The 22,880-nt window shown below is 41.1% G+C and overlaps 1 protein-coding gene across 1 annotated transcript in view; it reads left to right on the forward strand.

The window, feature by feature from the left end:
• Nucleotides 1-22,880, forward strand: part of Ube2v2 (ubiquitin conjugating enzyme E2 V2) — a 77,373-nt gene that overhangs the window by 13,677 nt on the left and 40,816 nt on the right. Inside the window, exon 2 of the mRNA XM_004665421.3 lies at nucleotides 21,241-21,389. Within this exon, the coding sequence (XP_004665478.1) occupies nucleotides 21,241-21,389 (149 nt within the window). The remainder of the gene's footprint in view (nucleotides 1-21,240; nucleotides 21,390-22,880) is intronic.

The following is a 22,880-nucleotide window of genomic DNA, read 5'->3' on the forward strand; positions in this document are numbered from 1 at the left end:
TGTGTTTGTGTATGCCCATATGCCACTACACACATGTGGAGGTCAGAGGACAGCTTTCCAGTCAGTCCTCTCTCATGCCATTTGAAGCAGGGTTTCTTTCTCTGGATTGCTATTCTTGGTGGGCTCATCACAAGCTCCTGAGAAATTCTCCTGTCTTAATATCCCATCTTGCTTTTAGCATGTTAGTATTATGGAAATTTGCCATGTTATTTGGGGATTGAAGTCCAGTAATTTGGCTTGAGCAGCAAACCACTTTATTTGATAAGCCATCTCCCTTGTCAGGAAGTTTTTATTTTGTAAATAAGAGTTATTTATCTCGGTCACACATGGTGGCCCATACCTTTAATCCCAGTACTCAGGGGCTGAGGTTGGAAGACTGTTGTAAAGTTGAGGCCAGCCTGGTGCTACAGAATGAGTTTAAGATCAGCCTGATCTAAAGTGAGATCCTTACCTTGAAAGAACCAAACAACAAAAACAGTTTTTTAGTTTGCATGTATGTATATGTATGGGTGGTATGCACATGACACAGCATGCCTGTGGAAGTCATAGGATAACCTCAAGGTGTCATTGCCTCACCTCCTGAGACAAGGTCTCTTGCTATTAGAACCATGAGTTTGGGATTGCATTTGGCTTTACATGGGTAGCTGGAGAATTGAACCCAGCTGACAAGCTTTGCAAGCAAGCACTTTTATTTTTATTTTTCTCCTGCCTCTGCCTCTCCAGTGCTGGTATTAAAGGCATGCGCTACCATGCCCAGCTTCTAAAGGAATTTTTTTGTTGTTTTTTTGAGGTAGGGTCTTACTCTAGCTGGGCTGACCTTGAACTCATAGCAATTCTCCAGCCTCTGCCTCCCAAGTGCTGGAATTAAAGGCGTATGCCACCACACTTGCCCCCCAAGCAAGTGCTTTTAACAGGGACATCTCTCCAGCCCAAGGAAGGTCATATGTATATATTTTCAGAAAGGTTATTTTTATGATTATTCAGAATAGGATTTGTTTGGTCAAAGTTGCTTCTTGTTGGTTAGGATGGTGTTCCTATCCTCAGCAGAATTGCAGGATTTAGGAACATTTTAGCTCGGAATTAGAGAAGTGAGTGCCACCCAGAACCACGCCTGTTTCATGTGGAGATAGGGGAGGCATCTGGAGGTTGGGCTATGAAATCCAAGTTTCCAATTCTGATTCTGCAGGTTGCTGATTGAACCTTATGAAAGTGCTGCTTCTAGCCTGGCATGGTGGTGCATGCCTTTAATCCCAGCACTGAGGAGGCAGAGGTAGGAAGATGGCTGAGAGTTCAAGGCTACCCTGAGACTACATAGTGAATTCTAGGTCAGCCTGAGCTACCTCGACAAACCAAAAAAAAAAAAAAAAAAAAAGAAAGTGCTACTTCTGTGCTAAAAAGATGCCTGAATATCAGCCAGTTCATTAGGTTCAACCTAGTGATTAGACTCAGTTTTCTTACCCAGTAAAATACTGATGTTACTAATACCATGCAATGTGAGATTTAGTGAAGTTTTTCAAGTTTTTAGCAAGTCTGCCCATAGGAAGTGCTCAGTAAATATGATTTATTTTTCCACCAAGTCAACTGTTAGGATTTGGACCCTCAGGGTGGGGCAAGAACCAGAAAGCTAAATTTATAAGTGGGGCAGGAGTGAGGCACCAAGGAGGCAGCATTGGGGTACCTGTCAGCAGATGGGCGGGGCCAGGCTCCACAGACCAGACTAGACCTGACCCAAAGGTCCCTTGAGGTTACTGTTGTGGGGGTGTTGGTCTGTGGAGGCAGCTGGGGACTGAACATCAGAATATGGAGGCATCCAGAGGCATGTCTTGGTGCCAGTCAGTGGAGGTGGCTGAGGCGAGATCATGGGTTCACCTATGCCTACCTGCACCAAGCGAACACTCCCCCTGGAGTCTACCTGCTTCCAGCTAGCACTTGCCTGGCGGCTTTCTGTCCCAAGCAGAATACTTTTGTTGAGCAGACTCTGCTCAGTGCTGTGTAGCATTTTTCTCAACATAAAAGGTTGCAGGACTCCTTCATAAAGATATAAAGGGGTTTAGCCGGGCGTGGTGGCGCACGCCTTTAATCCCAGCATTCGGGAGGCAGAGGTAGGAGGATTGCTGTGAGTTCGAGGCCACCCTGAGACTACATAGTGAATTCCAGGTCAGCCTGGGCTAGAGTGAGACCCTACCTCGGAAAACCAAAAAAAAAAAAAAAAAAAAAAGATATAAAGGGGTAAACAACTGTAGGGGAAGACTCCATTCATCCAAGCTGCTTGTTACCTGTTCTGGGGTGTGAGCTTTTTGGTGATGCTGTTATCTTTGAGTTACCCATGTTCCTGTAAATAAACCCTCACCCTGCTCTGTAAGTAACTCCAATAAACTCATTGGCTTGTCAAAACTGGTTTTGGTGCATATATTCTTTTTGTTTTTATTTATTTATTGAGGTAAGGTCTTATGTTGGCCCAGGCTGACCCAGAACTCTGTAGCTCCAGGATGGCTTCAAACTCACTGATCCTCCTACTCTGTCTCCCCAGTGCTGGGATTAAAGGCATGTGCCACCACACTGGTCCCTGTTTTAATTTATTTGTTTGTGTGTGAGAGAGAGGGAGCGGCAGGTAGAGTAAGAGAATGGGTGTACCAAGGTCTGCAGCCATTGCAAATGAACTCCATATGCATGTGCCACCTTGTACATCTGGTTTATGTGGGTACTGGGGAATTGAACCTGGGTCCTTAGGCTTTGCAGGCAAGAACTTTAACTGCTAAGCTATCTTTCTAACCCTGTTTTTTTTTTTTTTTTTTTTTTTTAGGGTAAGGTGTCACTTTAGTCCAGGCTGACCTAGAACTCACTCTAGTCCTAAGCTGGCCCCACAGCAATCCTCCTTCCTCTGCCTAATGAGTACTAGAATTTAAAAACTTATGCTGCCATGCCTGTCTTGATGCAATTATCCCTTTGTGCCCATTCTGTGGTGAAAAGACATAGGTGCCTGTCTCATCAGACCACATTTCATGGGATATTTTGTTGCCTGAACAGGGATATGGTAGAACTCAGAACCAAAGATGAGTTTGGTTGCTGAATAAGATTACAGTATCAAAGCTGGGTGTGGTGGCACATGCCTTTAATTCCAGCGCTTGGGAGGCAGAGGTAGGAGGATTGCTGTGAGTTAGAGACCACCCTGAGACTACATGGTGAATTCCAGGTCAGCCTGGGCTAGAGTGAAACCTTACCTCTGAAAACCAAAAAAAAAAAAAAAGATTACAGGTAAAGTACCCTTGATATTCATGACCTCACAGTGGCTAATACTTTGTACACAAGATCTGCATACTAGGGAAAAAAAAAAAAAACGATGGTATTGGGCTGGAGAGATGGCTTAGTGGTTAAATGCTTGCCTGTTAAGCCTAAGGACTCTGATTCGAGGATTGATTCCCCAGGACCTATATTAGCCAGATGCACAAGGGGGTGTACGCATCTGGAATTCATTTGCAGTGGCTGGAGGCCCTGGTGTGCCCATTCTCTCTCTCTGCCTCTTTTTCTCTCTGTCTGTTGCTCTCAAATAAAAAGACAAACAAAAAAAGATGGCATCAAAGAAAGACTTGTATGTTGGAATTAAGAAGGGATTCAGTGGAGAGGAGATTCAGAGGGGAAAAGGGAAGTGATAAGAGGGAATTATGTATCATAGTATATTGTCTATGTTTATGGAAGTTGTCAATAAATAGTTTAAAAAAAAAAAAAAAGATTATGGTGTCAAGGATAGACTACCTAACCTACGAGTTGCCCAAGGAGACCCTTGGAGCTCCTAAAATGATTTAAAAAAAAATTACCAGTGCTGTTGGTTGTGTGCCAAAACTAGATAGTACTTTTTAAAAAAATATTTTTATATTTTATTTATTTAAGGGATGGAAAAAGGTAGAGAGAAAGAGTATGGCATGCTAGGGCTTCCAGCCACTGTAAACAAACTCCAAATGTATATTTGTCACCTTGTGTATCTGGCTTACGTGGGTCCTGGGGAATCAAACTGAGGTCTTTTAGCTTTGCAGGCAAGTGCCTTAACTGCTAAGCAATCTCTCCAGCCCCTAGATGATATTTATTTATTTTTTTATTTTTGTTTTTGTTTTTGTTTTTTGAGGTAGGGTCTCACTCTGGTCCAGACTGACCTGGAATTAACTGTGTCATCTCAGGATGGCCTTGAACTCATGGCAATCCTCCTACCTCTGCCTCCTGAGTGCTGGGATTAAAGGCATGCGCCACCACGCCCGGCTCCTAGATGGTATTTTTGAAGACACTATATTTTTAATTTCAAGATATGGAGAAATCAGGCTGGAGCTGAGCTGGAAGCTCCCCAATTATTGGCTAGCCTTTGCTATACTGTGGATCCCACCTGCACTTCATTATCAACGTGCCAGGCAAAAGGTGCTTGCTAGTGTAGTAGTGGCAAGATTGTTGTGGGAATTAACAGCTTTCTGATTGGATTCAAGGCCAACTCTAAAGGAAGGAGTTCATGTCTGGTACTGTAAGCCTGCTTAAAAGCCTGTGACATAAGCCCCAGTGGTGAAGCAACAGCTATTATTTTGTTGAAATGATGTGCCTGTCAAATTGCTTTCTAAACATCTATGCTTGCACCCATAGGTTATTGCTAATGTTACTGCTGCTCTCTGCCTTGGTCATGGAGAATTTCTTTATTTTTTATTTTATTTATTTGAGGGAGGGAAAGAGGGAGAGAGAGAGAGAATGGTTGCATGCCAGGGCTTCCAGCCACTGCAAACAAACTCCAGACACATGTGCCACCTTGTGCATCTGGCTTACATGGGCCCTAGGGAATTGAACCTAGGTCCTTTGGCTTCATGGGCAATCGAACCTAGGTCCTGTAGCTTTACAGGCAAGTGTCTTAACCACTAAGCCATCTCTCCAGCCCTGGTGAACTTTTAATGGGTGGTATACAACAAAGACTCAAGTGGTGAAACTCTTGAGACTAAGTGACTGTTGCTGTGGCATAGTGGTCCAATGTTTAGCCATAGATAGACTATAGCACTCCAAGACTCAGGAAATTCATAGAAGGGGCAGGCAGAAAGAGTGAAAGAGCCAGAGGAAGGGGTGGAATGTCGAATAGCAAATTCCTCCTAATTGAAATGTTTCCTCCTAGAGGGAGGAGGGAGTCAGGAGGTCATCAAGTCTGGGAGAGCTGAAACTCACAAGATGACACCTCAAGAATAGCCAGCAACAGCTCAGGGGCAGAGTGATCAGTATTGTGTAGCAGTTTTCTAAACTTAAAAGGTTGCAAGACCCATCCCTAAGGATATATAAAGGATAAGCAACTACTTGAGGGACACTGACCAGCCAAGCAGCCTACAAGTCCCAGAGATTTAGCTTGAGTTGGTACTTATGCTGAGGGGGGCGTTTCGTGATGCAACTTTGAGTCACTCACACTTCTTCTGCAAGTAACCTCTGCTTTCTAAGGTACCCCACTGACTTCATTAGTTCACCAAAACTGGTTTGGGTGCAGTTGTGTTTTGGTTTGTCATCTTGTGTCCTTTCTGAAATGAAGAGATACGTGTTTGCACCTCCCCAGAGAACAGATTTTTACCAGACACTTAAGCCACTCATGTGAAGCCAGTTGGGGCTTCAGACTTAGGTGTGTTTGCTCTCAGACACAAATAAAAAGTTTAGGGTTGGGGAGATGGCTCATCAGTTAAAGGTGCTTGCTTGTAAAAGCTTGCTGGCCCAGGTTTAGAACCCCAGTATACATAAAGCCAGATGCATATGGAATTCATTTGCAGTGGCAGGAGGCCCTGGTTTGCCCATATTCTTCTTTCCCCTTCCTTCTCTCTCTCCCTTTCCCCCCCCTCCCTCCCCTCCCATTGCAAGAAAATAAAACTTTTTCCACTGTTGTATTTTATTTATTTATTTATTTATTTATTTAAGAGGGGTTGAGAGAGAATGGGTGCCAGGGCCTTCAGCTGCTGCGAATGAACTCCAGATGTGTGTGCCCTATTGTGCACATGTGTGACATTGTGTGCCTATGCCACTGTGCATCTGGCTTACATGGGCCCTGGAGATTCAAACATGAGTTCTTAGGCTCTGCAAGCAAATGCTTTAACTGCTAAATCATATCTCCAGCCCCAGATTCTGCTTTCCCCACTTTTTTTTTAGCTTTTTTAATTGACAACTTCCATAATTATAGACAATAAACTATGATAATTCCCTTCTCTCCCCTACCTTCCCCTTCACAAATTCATCATATCTTCATCATATCCCCTCTTTCATTTACTCTGTTTTTTATAAAACATATTTTATTTATTTAATTGACAGAGAAAGAAGCAGAGAGTGACAGAGAGAAAGAGGATGGGCCCACTAGGGCCTCTAGCCATTGGAAAACAAACTTCAGATGCATGTGCCCCTTTGTGCATCTGGTGTACGTGGGTCCTGGAGAATCGAACCTGGATCCTTTGGGTTTGCAGGCAGATGCCTTAACTGCTAAGCCATCTCTCCAGCCCTACTCTCTGTTTTATTTTGATGTCATTGCTATGCCCAGTTCTAGTCACCTGCAGTGACCACCAAGGAGAACCAAACACATGCAAAAGCAAGGAGCTTTGTTTCGGGCTTAAGCTTGGACTCTTGACTTCACTAGTGCAGTGGATCTGTACAAGAGCCCTGAGCAGAAGTGTGTTGGGGGGAGCAGGGTTTTTATAGGGATTTGAACAGAGAAGTAGGGGAATGGTTACATGATTGGTAGACTTAAGCAGTAACTGCACTTGTATTTTTCTGATAGGCTTAGGATGCTGGTGGGCAGGGGGCTAGGGGAACTTCAAGCAGATTAGGTAACCTTTATTGTGATTGGCTATGTGTGTTTGAGGAACTTAAGCAACTTATCTTATGACCATAGAAATATATGGCATAAACAGTTTGTGGTCTTTTTTCAGTAACTGTTAAATTCTTATATAAACCTTGCCAGGAAACAGAAACTTAGGCCTACTGGTGAATCTGAAGCCTGTCATGGCATCCCTGTGGTTCCCAAGTCCTTTATTCTCCCCTCTATTTGTAACATAAGAGGACCCAATCTTGGGTTTTTAGTTGTAAAGGATGATACTGGGTTCTTAGCACCATGAGTTGTACTGCATTAATTCGTTCCCTGACAAAAGAGATTAGTTCATTGATTATGCAGGGTCCAAGGGTTAGTAACAACAATAATAGAATCAGGGGTCCAGCTAGGGCTGAAAGCAAGGTTGTTAGCCATGGGGACCAATCAAACATGGATTCATACCAATTTTGATTCTGTTGTCTAGCTTTAGCCCTTTCCTCTGGTTTCTTGTGGGGCCATGACCAAGCTATCTCTAATGATGCCTGAATTGTTGGTATAAAAACAACATTGTTCTCCCAGGGCTTGGCATTGTTCTTGTTGTGCGAAGAGTAGATCTAATCCCCTTTTATTTCTCCTTCTCATGAGAAGACACTCCAACTGCTTTAAGCAACTGGGACGAAGACATCAGATCATTTACTATTTCCTGCTGAATGGGACACGAAGTGGGGATTTGTTGTAGTTATAGAGTCTCTCCCAGAGAGGGGAACTATTTTTATGGACCCCAGAGTGTATGAAGATAGTCTTGGAAGAGAACATTGGGTAGAAAGAATAAAAGTAAGGAGTTAATCAGAAGTGAGCACATGGCAAACTGGTCCTTTTTGAGGTCAAGGGAATTCAGGTAGATAGACTTGTATTGTCTCAGGACCATTTGAGGATAACCTGGCTAAGATTTTCTTCCAGAACTGTTCATTAAATGGCACAGTAGTATTTGACATGGCTTGTAAAACAGATGAGATATTAGCAGAGTTATCAGAAACATACACAACATTTAACCTTGATAATAGAGAGTTACTGAGTACCATTTAAAGGCTGCACAAATATAATTTTTGGTCTCAGAACATATTTAAATATTTTAGATTTGAAAATAACCCTTTGAACATCTATAGGTTTTCTTTTTTTTTCCTCAATTTTCATTAACATTTTCCATGATTATAAAAAATATCCCATGGTAATACCCTCCCTCCCCCACTTTACCCTTTGAAATTCCATTCTCCATCATATCGCTTCCCCATCTCAATCAGTCTCTCTTTTATTTTGATGTCATAATCTTTTCCTCCTCTTATGATGGTCTTGTGTAGGTAGTGTCAGGCACTGTGAGGTCATGGATATCCAGGCCATTTTGTGTCTGGAGGGAGCACTTTGTAAGGAGTCCTACCCTTCCTTTGGCTCTTACATTCTTTCCACCACCACTTAGACCCTGAGCCTTGGAAGGTGTGATTGAGATGTTACTCACTACTCTAGTCACTTCTTTCCAGCACTGTGATACCTTCTGAGTCATCCCAAGGTCACTGACATCTGAAAAGAGAAGATTCTCTACCCAAAATGAGAGTACCATTAATATAAGGGTATAAATATTAAGAGAAGTGCTTACTGTGCAGTTTGATAAGCATAGTATATACATTTTTCCAGACATCAGCAGATGGTACACCCCTAGGGCTCATGACCACCCCTGTTTTAAGTTTTCAATATCAGGGATGTATTCCCTCCCATGGAGCGGGCCTCCAGTCCAATTGGAGGGCAGTTGGTTTCCACCATGACAGATGTGGCACTATTGCACCCATTGGCTCATTTGGCTTGGCTGGCCAATTATAAGGCTTTGAGTGTCCACTGTTGAGTATCTTCACTGGTGGTGTATCTTTCTCCCATTGAACTACATGTAAAATGGCTTCTTCCAGCTTTCTGTCAGCTGGTCTACATGGAGGAGGTTATCAGGTCAGTTCCAGCAGGATTTCTCAGTGGCCTTGTAGCTCAAGTATGTGTAGTCTTCAGCAATAGGGTCTTACCATCTATTCCTGGTGGGAAGCCAAGGGCCTCAGCAATGGCCTATAATGTCTTGGGGGCATCAGGCACCTCTCTGGCCAACAACTCACTGGAAGGTATCCCATCCCTGGCACTGAAAATTTTCTAGCAATGATCTATTGCTCCTGAGTGTTCCATTGTCTGAAACTGGATGATTCCATATGATTTATTTGCATCCTCTTAGATTTTGATTAGCCCTCCCTCCACCTTTCCTTTACTCAATCTCTTCTCCTGACCTCACTTTGGGCTTTTTCACCCCCGTTAATCTATTCTTCTACTTACATATGTACAATATCAACCTATTAAGTACCCCCCTCCCTTACTTTCTTTTCCCTTTTTAACTTACTGGCCTCTGCTACTGAGTTTTTTCCTTCTCACACAGAATCATCTGTAGCTAGGATCCACATATGAGAGAGAACATGTGGCGCTTGGCTTTCTGGGCCTGGGTTACCTCACTTAACCCTTCCCAGATCCATCCATTTTCCTGCAAACTTCATAACTTCATTTTTCTTTACCACTGAGTAGAACTCCATTGTAAAAATGTGCCATATCTTCATTATTCACTCATCAGTTGAGGGACATCTAGGCTGGTTCCATTTCCCAGGTATTATGAATTGAGTGGCAATAAACATGGTTGAGCATGTACTTCAAAGGAAATGGGATGCATCCTTAGGATATGCCTAGGAGTGCTATAGCTGGGTCATATGGTAGATCCATTTTTAGCTGTCTTAGGAGCCTCCACGCTGATTTCCACAATGGCTGGACCAGATTGCATTCCCACCAACAGTGTAGAAGGGTTCCTCTTTTTCCACATTCCCGCCAGCATTTATGATCCTTTGTTTTCATGATGGTAGCCAGTCTGACAGGAGTGAGATGGAATCTCAATGTAGTATTAATCTGCATTTCCCTGATGACTAGGGATGTAGAACATTTTTTTAGATGCTTATACGCCAACCGTATTTCTTCTTTTGAGAATGCTCTATTTAGCTCAACAGCCCATTTTATCAGATATGTAGCTGGCAAAGATTTTTTCCCATTCTGTAGGTTGCCTCTTTGTAAGTGTCCTTTGCAGTGCAAAATCTTAGTAATTTCATGAGATCCCAGTGGTTAATCTGTGGTTTTATTGCCTCAGCAATTGGGGTTATATTCAGAAAGTCCTTGCCAAGACCAGTATGTTAAAGGGTTTCCCTTACTTTTACCTCTAGCAGTTTCAGAGTTTCAGATCTGTTATTAAGATCTGTTACTATTTGGACTTAATTCTTTTTTTTTTTTTTTCCGAGGTAGGGTCTCACTCTGGTCCAGGCTGACCTGGAATTAACTCTGTAGTCTCAGGGTGGCCTTGAACTCATGGTAATCCTCCTACCTCTGCCTCCCGAGTGCTGGGATTAAAGGCGTGCGCCACCACGCCTGGCTCTGGACTTAATTCTTGTGTATATATAGAGAGAAGAATCTATTTTCATATCCAGTTTTTCCAGGACCATTTGATGAAGAGGCTGTCTATCCTCCAATGAGTATCATTGGCATTTTTATCAAATATAGGTGGCTATAGCTACCTGGACTTACATCTGGGTCCTCTATTATATTCCATTGATCTACATGTCTGGTTTTTTTTTGTGTGTGTGTGCATTGATCTACATGCTGTTTTTGTTACTATGGCTCTATACTATAGGTTAAAATCAGGTATGGTGATACCACCAGCCTTATTTTTGTTGCTCAGTATTATTTAAGATATTCAAGGTTTTTTGTGATTCCAAATGAATTTTTGGATTGTTTTTTCTATTTTCATGAAGAATGCCTTTGGAATTTTGATGGGGATTGCATTAAATGTGTAGATTACTTTTGGTAAGATTGCCATTTTCACAATATTGATTCTTCCAAACCACGAACAAGGGATGTTTTTCCATTTCCTGATGTCTTCTGCAGTTTCTCGCTTGAATGTTTTATAGTTTTCATTGTAGAGATCCTTTACTTCCATGGTTAGGTTTATTCCAAGGTACTTTACTTTCTTTGATGCAATTGTGAATGGGAGTGATTCTCTGCTTTCATCTTCTGTGTGTTTTTTTGTTAGCATATAGGAATGCTGCTGATTTCTGTGTATTTATTTTGTATCCTGCTACATGGCTGTAGGTGTTTATCAGCTCTTAACAGTTTGCTGGTCGAGTCTTTAGGGTCCTTTATATATAGAATCATGTCATCTGCAAATAATGATAACTTGATTTCCTCTTTTTTAATTTGTATCCCTTTTATGTGCGTCTCTTGCCTTATTGCTATGGCTAAGACTTCCAATACTATATTAAATAAAAATGGGGACAGTGGACCCCCGTGTCTTGTTCTGATTTTATTTATTTATTTATTTATTTTTTTAATTTTTATTTATTTGAGAGCGACAGACACAGAGAGAAAGACAGAGGGAGAGAGAGAGAGAATGGGCACGCCAGGGCTTCCAGCCTCTGCAAACTCCAGATGCGTGCGCCCCCTTGTGCATCTGGCTAATGTGGGACTTGGGGAACAGAGCCTCGAACCAGGGTCCTTAGGCTTCACAGGCAAGCGCTTAACCGCTAAGCCATCTCTCCAGCCCTTGTTCTGATTTTAGTGGAATAGCTTCCAGTTTTTCCCCATTTAGTAATATGTTGGCTGTAGGCTTGTCATAAATAGCCTTTATTATATTGAGATATGTTCCTTCTATTCCCAGTCTCTGTAGGACTTTTATTGTGAAGGGATGGTGGATTTTGTCAAACACTTTCTCTGCATCTAATGAGATGATCATGTGACTTTTGTCCTTTAGATCATTTATATAATGTATTAGATTTATCGATTTGCATATGTTGAACTATCCCTGCATCTCTGGGATAAAGCCTACTTGGTCACAGTAGATGTTCTTTCTGATAATATTCTTTTTTTTTTTTTTTTAAGTTTTTAAATGCTTTATTTCTTGAGAGAAAGAGAGAGAGAATGGGCATGCTAGGGCTTCCAGCCACTATAAATGAAATCCAGATGCATGCATCACTTTGTGCATCTGGCTTTCTTCCCCCCACACAAAATAGTCTGGGGCGGTGAACCACACATTTAATCCTAGCACTTGGGAGGCAGAGGTAGAAAGATCTGCATGAGTTCAAGGCCAGTTGGGGCTACAGAGTGAGTTCCAGGTGAGCCTGGGCTAGAATGAGACCATTTCTTAAAAAATCAAATCAAAATAAAATAAATTTGAATTTATAAATAAATAAATAAGGGCTGGAGAGATGGTTCAGTGATTAAGGTACTTCCCTGTAAAGCCTAAAAACTCAGGTTCAGTTCCCCAGAACCCACAGAAAGCCATTGTACAAGGTGGCATATTTTTCTGGAGTTTATTTGCAGTGGCTAGAGGCCCTGGCATGCCATTCTCTCTGTTTTTATCTGCCTTTCTCTCTCTCTCTCACTCTCTCACAAATAAACACACAAATCAAACATTAAATAAAAATACCCAGGCTGAGGAGATGGCTTGGGTAATTAAATGTGCTTGCTATCAAAGCCCACTAGCCCCAGTTTGATTCCCCACTACACAGTTAAAGCCATACCCATAACGAGACAGGCATCTGATATATTATTGTATCTGTTTGCCACTATTTTGTTGAGAATTTTTGCATCTATGTTCATGAGGGAGATTGGTCTATAATTTTAATTTTTTGTTCTATCTTTGCCTGGTTTTGCTGTCAGGGTGATGCTGGCATCATAGAAGGATTTTGAAAGGATTCCTTCTTTTTCTACTTTATGGAAAAGCTTAAGAAGCAGTGGTGTTAGTTCTTCCCTGAAAGTCTGATAAAATTCACCAGTGAATCCATCTGGGCCTGGGCTTTTTTTGTTGGGACATTTTTGATAACTGCTTGTATCTCCATGCTTGTTATAGGTCTATTTAAGTGATTAATTTTATCTTGATTTAATTTAGGTAGGTCATATAAATCAAGGAAATCATCTATTTCTTTCAGATTTTCATACTTTGTGGAGTATATGCTTTTATAATATGTCCCTATGATTTTTTTAATTTCTCTGGCGTCTGCTGTGATGTTACCTTTTTCATCTCTAATTTTATTGATTTGTGTCTCTTCTCTCTTTCTTTGGGGCAGATTTGCTAAGGTTTTATCAATCTTGTTTATCCTTTCAAAGAACCAACTCTTTGTTTCATTGATTGTTTGAATTGTTTTATTTTGGTTTCTATTTCATTAATTTCTTCCCTAGTCTTTATTATTTCTTCCCGTCTACTGATTTTTGGTTTGCCTTGTTCTTCTTTTTCCAAGGCTTTAAGGTAAAGCATTAGGTCATTTACTTGCGAGCCTTCTAATTTCTTAATGTAGGCACTTAAAGCTATAAATTTACCTCTTAGAACTGCCTTCATTGAGTCCCAGAGATTTTGGTATGTAGTGTTCTCATTATTGTTTGACTCTATAAGTTTTTTGATTTCCTTTTTGATTTCTTCATTGACCCATTCATCATTTAGTAGTGTGTTGTTTAGTTTCCATGATTTCATGTATGCTCTATAGCCTTTCTTGCTATTGATTTGTAGTTTGATTCCATTGTGGTCAGATAGAATGCAAGAAATTATTTCAATTTTCCTGTATTTGTTAAGATTTGCTTTGTGTCCTAATATATGGTCTATTTTAAAGAATGTTCCATGTGTTAAAAAGAATGTATATTCTGCAGCATTTGGATGAAATGTCCTGTAGCTATCTATAAAGTCCATTCCTTCTATGAATTCATTTAGTCCAGATGCCTCTCTGTTTATTTTTTCCCAGGATGACCTGTCAATTGATGAGAGTGGGGTGTTGAAGTCACCCACTACCACTGTGTTTGGTGTTATCTGTCACCTTAGTTCTAATAGTGTTTGTTTGAGCCCCCATGTTAGGTGCATATATGTTTAGGATTGTAATGTCCTCCTGTTGGAGGGTGCCTTTAATCTATATTAAGTGGCCTTCCTTAACTAATGTTGCACTGAAGTCTACCTTGTCAGATATTAGGATAGCAACCCCTGCTTATTTTCGAGGTCCATTTGCTTGAAACACTGTTTTTGAACCTTTCACCCTAAGATAGTGTTTATCCCTTGTAGAAAGGTGGGTTTCTTGGAGGCAACAAATTGAAGGATCCTGCTTTTTAACCCAGTCTGCAAACATATGCCTTTTGGTTGGGGCATTGAGGCCATTGATATTAAGAGATAATACTGAAACATGTTTATTAATATTTGCCATTCTTTTGTAGTTCTGATTTTGTCTTTGCTCTCTTGTATTAACTAGTATTTGAGTATTGTTTGTTTTTTCCCCATTCCTTATATGTATGCTTTTTTTTTCTTCAGCATGGAGGATTCGTTAAATATTTTCTGTACAGCTGGTTTTGTCTTCAAATATTCCTTTAGCTTGCTTTTGTTGTGGAATTTCCTTATTTCTCCGTCTATTTGAATAGATAGCTTTACAGGATAAAGTAACCTTCATTGACAGTTGTCATATTTCACAACTTGGAATACATTACTGCAAGGCTTTTAAAGTTTGTGTTGAGTAATCTGCTGTGATCCTGATAGGCTTGCCTTTGTAGGTAACTTGATTTTTCTCTCTGATTGCTTTCAATATTTTTTCTTTGGTTTGTGTGTTTGGTAGTTTGCTTATAATATGGCGAGGAGAGGGTCTTCCCAGATTTTGTCTGGCTGGTGTTCTAAAGGATTCCTGTATCTGCATTGGTATCTCTTTCCTAATTTGGGGGAAGTTTTCTTCTATGATTTTGTTGAGGATGCCTACTATGCCTTTGGAGTGAAATTCTTCTCCTTCTACTATGCCCTGAATTCTTATGTTTGATCTTTTCAAAGTGTCCCGAATATCTTGAAATTCCCACTCATACTTGTCTATTAGTTTGTCGTTGTCTTTGTTGGACTGTATTAGATCTGCCACCTGGTTTTCTATCTTAGATATTCTGTCCTCTCCTTCATCCATTCTACTGGTGAGATTTTCTACAGAGTTTTTTATTTCATTACCTGTGTTCTTCATTGCTAGTAATTCGGACTGGTTTTTCTTTATTATTTCTATTTCCTTATTCATGTCTTGTATTGACCTCTTTATTTCATCAAATTGGTTTCCTGTGTTTTTTTTTTTTTTTTGATTACTTTGATTTCCTCTTCCATTCATTTGATTTCTTCTTTGACTTCTTTGAATATATTTATAATCATTCTTTTGAAATCTTTCTCAGGCATTTCCTCTAACTCGTTCTGACTGGAGGTCATTTCTGATACATTAATACTTTTTGGTGGATTTATATTATCTTGATTTTTGGTGTTTCTTGTGCTATAATATATATATTTTTGCATTCTGGATTATCTAATGATTGGATTTTCTAGTTAGCTGGGTATTATTAGATGTATCAGTCAATCTGATGTTATATAACTTCAGGGTATGAGCTTAAGGCATTAGGTATGGCTCTCAAGACTCTCACAGTATCTACAAAAGTGACCCTAGGTGTTGGGTTTGCCTGCTATGAGTATTCCGAGTAGGCTGAATGGAACCAAATACAGATAGTTTCCACAATTTAACTAAACAGTATACACTTTCAATGAAAAACAGCTCAGAGTATTTATCCAAGAGTAGGTATTATGACAAGCAGATCCTCTAACTGTCTCTTCGGGTGTGTGGGGCCCCACCCACACCCTTAATCCTGACAACAAGGTGGGTAAGATATTTCTGATCTGTTGAGGGTTCCAAGTCAGCTTGTGGGCAGGTGAGACCCTTCCCTGGTGTAATCCCAGTTACCTCCGCTCCTGCCTGGGTCCTACTGTCAGTTCAAGTTGTCGTGCTCAGGTCACTGGTGGTGGGGGAGGGGAGGCTGCCGATGTTGCTGTAGTTCTTTCCCTGTTCCATGTGTTCTGCTACCTTGTGATCTGCTCCTCCGTTGTTCACTGCCATTCTCCCTTCACGTTTCTAGAGTTTGTGCAGAGCTCCAGTGTGAGTGGAAAATCCCTATAGTTTTTCTTTATTACAGAATTAGAACTATGGGGAAAAGATGTCTTCATATTTGTTTCCCCTCTTAGAAAGCTCTTGTGTTACTTAATATATATGTAAGGTGGGTTTTTTTTGGTTATACATTTCTCTCTGAGTATTTAAGAACATGCAGATAGCCAAATTTTAACTTAGGATTAGTTTTGGAGGTCACTAGTGGTTCTCCAAAGAGACTTTAGGGACACAGGAGTAGCCCTATAGCTTAGTGGTGTCTTTTGTCTGTTAGGATGAGTCAGGGCCATGGTGGCCAAGTAGTTTTCCCTTCTTTGTGAAGTCAGGAGGAGTGATTGCTCCTCAATTGTGATTCTCCTGTTTCAGACTGTACACCAATTTTGTTTGGGTCTCCATATCCTCCCTGCTCAGGAAGACAAGTGACTTACCAGGGGGCCAGTGTAGAAGTGTCCCATCATCTCCAGTGGCCTCATGATCTGAGAGCACAGGCCAAGTCATCATCTTTTCTTCCTGTTATAAAAGTCTTGTGTAGGTAGTGCCAAGCATTGTGAGATCATGGATATCCAGGCCATTTTATGTCTGGAAGATTGCAGTGTAAGCAATCCTACCCTTCCTTTGGCTCTTACATTGTTTTTTTTTTTCTTTTCAAAAAATTTTTTAATTAATAACTTCCATGATTATAAAAGAATATCCCATAGTTTTGGCCCCCCCAGGTGAAATGAGCTAACGGGTTAATAGTGGTATGTCTGTCATGGTGGAAACCAACTGCTTTCTAATTAGACTGGAGGCCTACTCCATGGGAGGGAATACATCCCTGATACTGAAAACTTAAAACAGGGGTAGTCATGAGCCCTAGGGGTGTAACATCTGTTGCTGTCTGACTAAATGTGTATACTATGCTTATCAAACTGCCAAGTAAGCCCTTCTCTTAATGTTCATACCGTTATATTAATGCTATTCTCACTTTTGGTATTGAATCTTCTCTTTTCAGATGGCAGTGACCTGGGGATGACTCAGAGGGCATAGTGGTTCTGGGAAGAAGTGACCGGAGTGCTCAGTACCGTAATATCTCTATCACACTTTTGAAGGCTCAGGGTCTATTGCGGAAGAGGTGGCAGAAAGAATGTAAGATCCAAAGGAAGGGTAGGACTCCTTACAATGTGCTCCCCCCAGACACAAAATGGCCTTCATATCCATGACCTCACAGTACCCGACACTACCTACACAAGACCATCATAATAGGAGGAAAAGGTCTTGACATCTACCATGGGATACTTTTTATAATCATGGAAGTTGTTAATTAAAAAAAAATTGAAAAGAAAAAATATATATCCCATGTTAATACATTCCTTCTCCTCACTTTCCCCTTTGAAACACCATTCTCCATCATATCCCCTCCCCCTGTCAATCAGTCCCTCTTATTTTGATGTCATGACCTTTTCCTCCTATTATGATGGTCTTGTGTAGGTAGTGTCGGGCACTGTGAGGTCATGGATATCCAGGCCATTTTGTGTCTGGGGGAAACACATTGTAAGGAGTCCTACCCTTCCTTTGGATCTTACATTCTTTCTGCCACCTCTTCTGCATTAGACCCTGAGCCTTGGAAGGGGTAATAGAGATATTACTGTACTGAGCACTCCGGTCACTTCTTTCCAGCACCTCGATGCCCTCTGAGTCTTCCTCAGGTCACTGACATCTGAAAAGAGAAGATTCTATACCAAAAGTGAGAATAGCATTAATACAAGGGTATGAACTTTAAGAGAAGTGCTTACTGGGCAGTTTGATGGCCATAGTATATACATTTAGCCAGACAGTAGTAGATGTTACACCCCCTAGGGCTCATGACTACACCTGTTTTAAGTTTTCAGTATCAGGGATGTATTCCCTCCCATGGAGTGGGCCTCCAGTCCAATTAGAGGGCAGTTTTCCACCATGACAGAGTGCCATTATTGCACTCGTTGGCTCATTTAGCCTGGCTGGCCAAATACAAGGCTTGGAGTGTCCGCTGTTGAGTATCTTCACTGCTGATTTGTCTCTCTTCCATTGAACTGCATGCAGAGTGGCTCCTTCACGCTTCTGTCAGCTGATCTACATGGAGGAGGTTATCAGTTCCAGCAGGATTTCTCAGTGGCCTTGCAGCCCAAGTATGTGGTGTCTTCAGCAATAGGGTCTTACTATCTACTCCTGGTGAGAAACCAAGGGTCTAGGCAATGGCCTATAATGTTTTGGGGGCATCAGGGATCTCCCTGAGGCTCTTATATTCTTTCTGCCACCTCTTCTGCAATGGACCTTGAGCCTTGGAAGGTGTGATAGAGATATTGCAGTGCTGAGCACTCCTCTGTCACTTCTCAATACTATGGTGCCTTTTGAGTCATCCCAGAGGTCACCACCATCTGAAAAGAGAAGCTTCTGTAACCCAGTAGTGAGAGTAGCATTACTATATGGGTATAAAAAGTAAGAGAAGTGCTTAGTGGACCATTTGGTGAGCATAATGTATGCATTTAGGCAGACACCAGCAGGGGTTACACCTTTAGGGCTCATGACTTCCCCCATCTTAGATTTTCAGTATCAAGCATGTATACACTCCTGTGGAACAGGCCTCCAGTACTATTTTTGAGTGGTTGGTTTTCTGCATAACAGACATGCCACTCTTGCACCCGTTGGCTCATTTGGCCTAGCTGGCCAAACTTAAGGCTTACAGAGTCCACTGATGTTGTTATCTTCACTGATGACCACTCTCTCCTATAGGACTGCATGCAGCATATATTTTTTTAAGCTTTCTATCAGCTGGTCTATAGGGAGAAGGTTTTCAGCTCATCTCCATCTTGACTTCTCAGTGAGCTGGCAGCACAAGCATGTGGAGTCTTCAGCAATAACATTTTAAAAAAATTATTTATTTATTTGACAGAGAAAGAAGGAGAGAGAATGGGTACTCCAGGGCCTCCAGCCACTGCAGACAAACTCCAGACATATGTGCCCCCTGTGCATCTTGCTAACGTGGGTCCTGGGGAATTGAATCTGGGTGCTTTGGCTTTGCTAGCAAATACCTTAACTGCTAAGCCATCCCTCCAGCCCAGTAAAAAATTTTTAAAAAGTTTAAATTTTCAGGGGAGGGAGCAAACTACCAGGGGATATTGTTTACAATTATGTAACTTGTCAATTAAAAAAATAGCTGAAATTTTCAGGGCTAGAGAGATGGTCCAATGGTTAAGGCACTTGCCTGCAAAGCCTACCAACCTGGGTTCACTTCTCCAGTACCATTTAAAGCCAGACGCACAAAGTGACACATGCATCTGGAGTTCATTTGCAGCAGTTGCAGGCCCTAGTGTGCCCATTCTCTCCTTGTATGTGTATGTATGTATGTGTGTGTGTATGTATATATGTATGTATGTATGTATGTATGTGTGTGTGTGTGTGTGTGTGTGTGTATATATATATATTTTTTTTAAGTTTAGATTGGGTTAGAGAGATGACTCAGCTGTTAAGGCACTTGCCTACAAAGCCTAATGACCCAGGTTTAATTTCCCAGTACCCATGTAAAGGCAGATGCACAAAATGGCACATTTATCTCAAGTTGGTTTGCAGTGGCTAGAGGCCCTGGCTGGCCCATTCTGTCTCTCTTCTCTCTCTGCTTGCAAATAGCTGATTTCTTTTTTTTTTTTTCGAGGTAGGTTTTTTTGCCCTAGCCTAGGCTGCTCTAGGATTCACTATGTAGTCTCAGGGAGGTCCTGAACTGGTTATCCTCCACCTGTGCCTCCTGAGTGCTGGGATTAAAAGCATGTGCTACCATTATTTAGTTGGGGGTGGTGCCATGTGCCTTTAATCTCAGCACTCCGGAAGCAGAGTTAGGAGGATTGCCATGAGTTCAAGGCCACCCTGAGACCCCATAGTGAATTCCAGGTTAGCCTGCTAGAGTGACCCTATCTTGAAAAAACAAACAAATAAATAAAGTTACAATATTGGACGAGAGAGAGAGAGAGAGGAAGAAAAAGAGAGAGAGAGAGAACATGTGCAGGCAGACAGGCAGGCGGCCAGGCTGGCTTAGTGGTTAAGGCCTATGCCTGTGAAGCCTAAGGACCCAGGTTTGATTCCTCAGAACCCATGTAAGGCAGATGCACATGGTGGCACATGTGCCTGGAGTTTGTTTGCAGTGGCTAGAGGCCCTGGCATACCCACATTCTCTTCCTCCTCCTCCTCTCTCTTTGTCTCTGTAATAAATAAATAAATTTAAAATATCTGTTGGCTTTTCAGAATATGTCAATTACATATCCAATTCCTGTGAGTTAATAATGAAAAATGTCTTAGTTTCAGTGGGAGAAACAGGTTATAAAAAAATGATACATTTGTTTTGAAGGAGACGTTTGTTTTTATGTCTGCCTTCAAATTCTGTGGTGGAGGATGTGGAGGGCATTTACATATATTTTGTAGAATGTGTTTGGTGTTGGGGGAGGGTTCATGTCAGGGACTGTTGAGAGCATGGAAGACTTGTCCTTTAGTAATATCCTGTCCAGTTATCCTAGCAAAGCTTATAGAAAATTGGAAGATTTGTGATCAGAATGATGGTAGAGATCAAGTTCATTGAGAAAGAATAGAAACTTAAAAAAAAAAAGATTCTGGGAATACAGTTACATGTTGGGATGCAAAGAGTAGAAAAATGTGATGTTGAGTGGAAATATGAAGGGTTAGTGGATAATGAAGCCTTTGCTAGATTAGGGCAGGGAGTAAAAGGAGCCTCCTGGGAAACCATTAGGAACATAAGGTGATTTGTTCTTAAATCCTAAGTGATAGTTGAGTGATGATGCTAACCTGGTAGAAGTTGTGAACCATTGGTTAGGGCCAGGAGCCCTAAGGGAAAATGGGAATAGTAGGGACTAGTGAGGCAGGGCATCAGTATTCTAGAAAACCTTACTACTTGGTACATTTTCTAAGACAGAATGAAATTCTCATTAAAAATTAACTGTAGTTAATTGAAAGGCAGCTGTGCTTCCCACTATACCATCAACGCCCCACAGTACTGTAGTTAATTGAGTCCTTATTTGATACCAGAGTCCTTAGCTAGGTACCCAAACTTCACATAGGGGAAATTTTCATTTTGTGGTGATTCCTTTATTTGTTTGCAAACAGAGAGGGAGAGTATGGGTATGCGAAGGCTTCTAGCTCCTGCAAAGGGACTCCAGATGCATGCACCACTTTGTGCATCTGGCTCCACATAAGTATTGGGGAATTGAACTCAGGTCCTTAGGCTCTGAAGGCAAGTGCCTTAACCGCTGAACCATCTCCCAAGCCCCAGAATGCTTTTTAAAAGGAATTGTCTATAGGGGAGATTATAAAAATGAATCTGGAAAAGTTAAATTTAAATGTGTAACTCTTCTAATTATGAGCTTTTTACATTTACATTCACGTTCTTTTCTCTAGGAGTTAAAGTTCCTCGTAATTTTCGCTTGTTGGAAGAACTGGAAGAAGGACAAAAAGGAGTGGGTGATGGTACGGTTAGCTGGGGCCTCGAAGATGATGAAGACATGACACTTACAAGGTGGACAGGCATGATTATTGGGCCACCAAGGGTCAGTGCTATCAATTATCTATTTTTTCTGTTAATATTTATTTTTTTCTTTAAGTAATTTTACATTATTAATGTTCTATAAACAATCATGATAAATTTTAAAAAATATTTATTTGAGGGAGAGGGAGAGAAAGAGGCAGATAGGATGGGTATGCCACTGTAAACAAATTCCAGATGTTTGTGCCTCCTTGTGCATCTGGAGTATGTGGATACTAGGGAATCAAACCTGAGTCCTTAGGCTTCACAAGCAAACATCTTAACCAGTAAGCCATCTCTCCAGCCCCAATTATGATAACTTTTTGTTGTTGTTTTTGTTTTTTGAAGTAGGGTCTTGCTCTAGCCCAGGCTGATCTAGAATTAGTGTCAGGCTGCCCTCAAACTCACACCAATCCTCCTTCCTCAGCCTCCTGAGTGTTTGGATTAAAGGTGTGTAACACCACTCCTGGATATGAATACTTTTACCTAAAATAATTCCTCTAGTCTTGTATATTTTGTGTGCATATATTGATGCCTCCTTATGTGCAGGGCATAATGCTTGATGATTTGGAGGATTTGGGTGGAAGAGGATGGTTGGTGCCCCAAGATGTTTATTATTTGGCAGAGAAGAAAAAGTAGTCTAAGTGATAAGTTGGTAAATATGGCAGAGCAAGTTCATTATGGGACTTGAAGAATATGTCTCTTTTAGGGCTATAGAGATGGCTTAGTGATTAAGGTGCTTGCCTTCAATGCCAAAGAACCCAAATTCAATTCCCTAGGACGCACGTAGGCCAGATATATAAGATGGTGCATGCATCTGGACTTCATTTGCTATGGATGGAGGCTCTGGCACACCCATTTCTCTGTCTCAAATAAATAAAAATGAAATTAAAAAAAAAAAAAACAAAAAAGAATATGTGTCTTCTAGCTAGTACAAATTGAGGCAGGCTGAACAGTGAAGGAAGTTACTTATGGTAGGATTTCTGAAGGTGGTGATGGGGATAGAGAACATTCCAGATAGAGAGTCACAAAGGTGAGGAGAAAAAACTGCTAGTCATTTTGACATAACAGGTTCCTAACCCTCATATATAATCTGAGGATTTCTAAATTGGATTTGTGTTGAGTACGCATTGATATTTGCCCTCTAGTGTTTAAGATGCCATGGAAATGCTGTAGGTCTCAATATCTTAAAAAATAATAAAATAACACATTTATAGAGAATATATAAATAAGATTAATTAAAAATATGGTTCTGGATATGGTCTGGAGAGATGGCTCAGCAGTTAAGGCACTTGGTTGCAAAGCCTGGCAGCCTGGGTTTGAGTCCCTAGTACTCACATATGCACAAAGTGGCATGTGCATCTGGCATTTGGTGACTAGAACCTCTGGTGTAACCATTCTGTCTGTCTCAGTCTCTCTGTCTTTCTCTGCTTGCAAATAAATAAAAAATACTTTTAAAAAGTCTAGAATTCTGAGCTGGCTGTGATGGCATACATCTTTCATCCTAGCACTTAGG

The sequence above is a fragment of the Jaculus jaculus genome, chromosome 2, assembly GCF_020740685.1.
Source record: "Jaculus jaculus isolate mJacJac1 chromosome 2, mJacJac1.mat.Y.cur, whole genome shotgun sequence".
NCBI classification, from domain to species: Eukaryota; Metazoa; Chordata; class Mammalia; order Rodentia; family Dipodidae; genus Jaculus; species Jaculus jaculus.